Source organism: Cebus imitator, unplaced genomic scaffold (assembly GCF_001604975.1).
Source record: "Cebus imitator isolate Cc_AM_T3 unplaced genomic scaffold, Cebus_imitator-1.0 Scaffold278, whole genome shotgun sequence".
Classification (NCBI taxonomy): Eukaryota; Metazoa; Chordata; class Mammalia; order Primates; family Cebidae; genus Cebus; species Cebus imitator.
The window spans coordinates 1249076-1255110 of record NW_016107593.1 but is presented as its reverse complement, the minus strand read 5'-3'; the positions used below and the strand labels follow the sequence as shown (position 1 = coordinate 1255110).

The window sequence follows — 6035 nt, the reverse complement described above, 5'->3', positions numbered from 1 at the left end:
TTTTTTTTTTTTTTAGAGACAGCATCTTACTGTGTGGCCTAGGCTGGAGTGCAGTGGCTATTCACAGACACAATCATAGTACACTACAGCCCTGAGCTCCTTAGCTTAAGCAGTTTTCCTGCCTCAGCTTCCCAAGTAGCTAAGACTACAGGTGCATATTACTATGACAACTTACACAGTTATTCTTTAAAATTAAAAAATATAATGACAAAAAGCTCTATTATGGGGGTAAAATTAAAAAATATAGTGACAAAAAGCTCTATTATGGGGGATTTTTTGAAGTTTTTATACATCTTACTATTGAAATCATACAATAGCCTAGAAATATAGGATTGCAAAGAAGAAAGTACAAAATAAAACAACTGAAGAAGCTTAAGAAATACAAAAAGGAAATGACATATTTAGAAAACAAGACGAGGAAAGTTTAATTATTTAATGACAGAAAAAGTTTTACTAAGGACATAAGCTAAAAAGGGTTCCAATTAGAAAACTGAGAAGGAACATCAATGGAGAAAAGAAAAAAATCAGAATTTTAAGAGAAAAAATATTTATCCCAAAAATGCACTGTAAAGGAGATTCAAAAAGATGTCACCTAAAGGCACTATTTATAGTATGCTTTAGTTGTTTCTGAATATAATTCAAGAGAAAATATTTAAAAGAAGCCTAAAGAATTAACATATCAGATACCTTGAAAAATCAGGGCACTAGAACAGAAAAAAAGATGAAAAGAGCAGATTAAAATTCTACTTTGTTATTACATTTGGATCTTTTTCAAGCATATATTGTGAAATGAGAATGATCTGCCACCCTTCCAACTAGCTTCTGTTTTCTTCATGCATTGATGAAGTCTTCTGCAAAATTTGCAAATAATATATTGAAAAAGGAATTTTTACCAATATCAAGGAATAAGTAGGTCACATTTAATCAGTCCTCTGTAAGCAATGCAACTACCAGTTTTTTTAAATAAAAATTATACCTTTTTGATATCTGGCTGTTGGTAAACACAAAGGATAATTTCATTTGAATGAAGAAAACAATACATTTTTCTTGAGTTTTTTTTTTCCAGTCCTACAAACAATAAAATATTTTAACTACACAGAGACCAAGGAAGCTGAATATGTATATGTGTCTGGGAATGTTTTGGCAGATGAGTGATAAATACTTAACAATACTTTTCAAAGATTCTAATTTATAAGAATCTAATGCACTTTTGTCAGAATATAGCTGTGTACTTCAACATCTGTTTATTCTCAAGGTTTGTGGTCACATTTCAAATAAAATCAAACTCCTAAATTTACATGAAGTGTCTCATCTCATAAGGAATCATGTCAGATAGGCATATTTTTACATTACAGATTACAGAGTGACAGCCGAACATATAGTATTAAAAGCAACAAGAAACACATACTGAAGGAAATACAGAAACGGGGCAAATAATCTAGACCAGCACTTGCCTATGAAAATATAATGTGTAATTTTAAATTGACTAGGATCCACATTAAAAGATGTAAAAATAAATAGGTGAAGTTAATACCTTTTATCTAGCCCAATATTTCCAATATATTTTCATCTCAACATGCAATAAGTATTTACAATTGTCAATAAGATATCTTACATTCATTCGCACTGTTCCGAAACTGGTATGTATTTTTCCATGTAAAACACATTTCACACCCAACCTAGACTAGGCACATTTTACGAATATCATAGTTACATGGGGCTAGTGGTTGCTGGATGGTACAGTGAAATTTAGACGGTTCGAGAAGAACCAGACAATGAAAATATTTTTGGAAATGAATTACCTAGTAATTCCCTCACTTCAACTTATCTCAAATATATGTAAACAGCCTTTTAGCCAAATTGGAAGCTTTTCAGTCCCCTATTAAGCCCTGAAGATAGGGTAGTGTATGCCCAAATCATTCACTGGCATGCTGAGATTTCTATAGGAAACTCATACATTAATACCATACATTTTGAGCTGTTTTTTCAGTGGTTGGACTAGCTTTGTGCCTACCCCTGACCCATGCAAATTCTATCAATGCTGTCTTGAGACCAAGTGCATTTATTTGGCAAGATTACATGTACCTCTCTGACTGTGGTACTAAGGAATGTGTCTTGGCCTATGCCGAGCTAGAAATCATGACTCAGGCCTCATTGGTCCAATCATTTAATCAATGGAATGCACTAACCAAGAATAATAGAGCATCTGTATAAGTCAAAACAAATATGTTAAAGGAAAAAAAAGAAAACTAACATTTATTGAACACTTACCACGGGGCAGCACTGACTTGTTGAATCCTCTTAACTACCCAAAAGGCAAGCTGGCTATTCTCATTTTACAAGTAAGGAGAGACTGACTCAAAAAAAATGTGCAAGCATGTAAAAGGACTGGGATTCAAATCAGTGTCACATCTTGTTTTCCCATGTGGCTTACACTCAAAACTACCTGAGAATTTTTCTTTTAATAAGGATTTCTAGGTCCTTCCCATACCTTCTGAAACAGAATCCTAAGGCTAGTGACCTGGTATTTGTGATAACTAACAATCTTATTACTTATTGACATGGCAATAGCAACTTACAGTGAGTAAGTTTACAGAGTGAGTTAATCACAGTTCACCAGGCATTCTGCAGTTCAACCTCTTCTTTTATCCACCATTCAAATTGTGCCAAAGAGGACTGACTCTGGTTTGGGACATGAATTTTGTTTCCACACACAAACTAAAGTCATAATCCCCAGGCATTTCATTGATCAAGGCAAAGCCCATTGAGTTCTCACATACAAAAAAAACTATGTCATGATAAACAGAAAAAATAATCTCTTCCTATCTTGATGGGTAACCTAGTGAGCTAATGTATTAAATATCCACCATATGTCAGACCCCATCATGTCTCAGGAGGCTCAGAATAGCCTATGAAATAGATGTCATTATCATTTTATAGATGAAGAAAACTGTATCAGAGAGGTGCACTCACTTGTCTTAGATCACAAAGCTAGTAATTGGGAGAACTTGATTTGAAACCCAGTCTTTTTGACTCTGAAACATCTTCCTTGTCCCAGTTGAAGATGGAATGGCTGAAACAATATGCAATCTCTTATTATGCACTTTTTAATTACCAGCATCTCCATTCAGTAAATATATTCCTAGGACAGTCCTGGCTGTGGGCTCCTAGGTCAGACTTGAGAATACTGAGGGCCCCAACTAGCTGTGGCCCCAGCCTTCATAAAGAAATGGATCAATATTTGGTACTAACTCTTGGCTGTCATTCTCTCCATAGGTGTATGAACAGGATGATCTGAGTGAACAAATGGCAAGTTTGGAAGGACTCATGAAGCAGCTTAATGCCATCACAGGCTCAGCCTTTTAACACGTATTTCCAAATGGATGAGGAGAATTTTCCGGGAACTTTGCAGCATACCAATTACCCATAAACAGCACACCTGTGTCCAAGAACTCTAACTAGTGTACAGGTCACCCATCAGGACCACTCAGTTAAGGAAGATCCTGAAGCAGTTCAGAAGGAATAAGCATTCCTTCTTTCATAGGCATCAGGAATTTTCAAATGATGACTATGAGGCCCCTAAACAAAAGCAAAATGCATTTCACTGCAATGTCAATTTAAGCTGCTAGAATAGTCCTGGGCCTTTGCCACTGCAGTGACCACACTGTCATAACTAATGCCTACGTTTTCCTTTGTCAAGGCCTGTTGTTTAATGTGTAGGTCTAGTCTCACAAAATGCAAGTGCATTATTTAAGCCTGTACCATACCATGGCAAACCGGTGCGAGCTCCCTATTTTATTTTCAACTTTAACATACAAAGCACCCACGGGAATCTCTCATGCCATAGCACCAAAGGATTGGATGTTTTCCTTACAGCACAAAAAGTAAATAGTAAACAAAAGGCAGAGAATGCTTATGTTTGTAACACAGTCATTCATCTTGCACAAGTGGTGGATATTAGTGAGTGGCTATAAAATTCATTCATTTTGGCTAGTATTTGTAAATCCACCCTTGGTTAACATTTATGTCTGGAGTCCAGGAACGTAAAAATCTACAACTAGTGGTGTTCTGCCAGCAGCAGTACAGTACATTTCCGGAAAGAGGATATAATATGCAATCTTCTCAGACACATAGTAATTACATGATGAAGCTTGTAATAGGACATTTTTCAATTTGGGTGGCTTTTGTGCCATACCACACTGTGATGCAATTTCAAAGCTTCACCAAGGCCATCTTCCTTAGGAGTTTGACCAGAAGAATGCTCCCAGCCCTTCACCACATCCCTTCCTGAGTTCTCCTTGGCAACTAGCATTGGGTGAAATAGCCAGCTCCACATGTCATATGGTGCACTGGCCAATGTCACCTGTCTTCTTTCCCTGTAGAAATGGCAGACTCCCTGAGAGCAGGCCCCAAGGAAGGGAAGGTATATAAAAGGTAGCTCCTAACAGTACCTTCTCTTGAAGAATGCCAACTCTGACTGCAGGGTCAGTGTTGGTAAGCATTGGCCACTAAACTCTGTTGTCAAGGGAATCTTTTACACCACACCTGTGTCAGAGTCAGGGGGAAGCAGAGGGGTAGGTGCCACCTGACACTTCTGGCACATCATAAATCCAGCGGATACTCTTCAAAGCAGCATCTTAAACTGTGGTTTTAAACTCCTATTGCCATGTTTATCTACAGCTTGGAACTAGCTAAAATTAAGAACATTTCGTGCGCAACCTTTTAGTTTCTGAATTTTCAGCAGCATTTGGAGTTAATTCCTGTTTATGCAGCTGAATTGCCAAAAGGGAGCTAGTTTGCATATTTATCAGTTAGGTGACTTGAAAACCCAATGACAGAGTTTTAGCTGAATTATTCCTTTCAGCTCTGCCTTTGATTTCAAGCTTGAGTAGGTCATAATTCTAAAAGAGCATGGAAGGGATAGGATCTTTACAACCTAATAGCTCCTTTTATTAGGTGAGTAATTATATATGAATCTCCCTGAATAAAATATTTTGAGCAAAATGGCACTGTAACAGAAGTAATAATTCAGATTATTTTTTTACAGTTTTATGTCAGGAAGGAAATCTGATGTCAAAGAGAGGGCTGTTCAAATGGTTCCTTAGAAAGTCTGGTCCATTTGCGAATTTGTTCCTTCAACAAGAGTGCTCATTCAGTTTACTCAGATTTCCTGGAAGTCTTTCTGAAGAGTTAGGTGACGTTATCCTATGGGACAGATTATTTTTGTTTAACATCTGGACATTTAGGTAGACAACCTTCTACTGACCTGGAATAAAGTGTTTCCTAACATATTATTGAATTATTCAGACATAATCCATTACTTCAAAAATGAAAATATTCATTGGGCTAGCCCAACATTCTCTAGGCCCTAAGAATTGCCTCCCCTTTCTAATTCTAGCAAATATGGAAAATTCTCTTCGGGCACTTGACACCCATAAGGGTGATCTTGAGTGTTCAGTTTGGAATAGGTTGCAAATCTCAGATTTTAGGGATTAAGTCACACCTTCAATCTGTAGAATATAGTTGAACAATTAAAAAAAAAAAACTATCATTTTCACAAACTTTTAGATCCTTCTAGTCAAAAACAATTATTTATGAAATAAAAATTTTAAAAATTCATTTAAAATATGTTATTTGCCTTCAGTGGAAATTATATTTCTTCTGCATGCTCTTGAAACTTTCTTCATTAAATTAAGATAAAGTGATTTATCTTAGTAACTGGCAATGCCACTGATAGCACCATGCATTGAAGCTATAACAGAATCAATTTAAACATCCCCAAAAACTCTAGTATCATTTACCTGGTATTATTAATATACAATGACTTCACCACAACTTTTGTATAACTCTGTTCCCTTCACCCTCAAATGATTCATATATGTGTGCAATTGCCTGCCCAAGTTTTCAGGTAACTTATTAATTTCCCAATCTCCTAATCTCATGACAAGAAGAAACCCGTGAATACTGTGAGCTAGCCTCTGATTTCCTCCTAAGTCTAGTTCGTGGTATGCAGGACTCTCTAAGCTCATAAATCT

General features: G+C 36.3%; 1 protein-coding gene across 4 annotated transcripts in view; it reads left to right on the top strand.

Moving 5' to 3' along the window:
- Nucleotides 1–4095, top strand: part of DCC (DCC netrin 1 receptor) — a 1206315-nt gene extending 1202220 nt beyond the window's left edge. For all 4 annotated transcript variants that reach the window (XM_017501124.2, XM_017501122.2, XM_017501121.2 and 1 more), the window contains exon 29: nucleotides 3277–4095. In XM_017501124.2, coding sequence (XP_017356613.1) covers nucleotides 3277–3366 — 90 coding nt within the window. In that variant the 3' untranslated portion in view covers nucleotides 3367–4095. The remainder of the gene's footprint in view (nucleotides 1–3276) is intronic.
- The last annotated feature ends 1940 nt before the right edge of the window (nucleotides 4096–6035 follow it).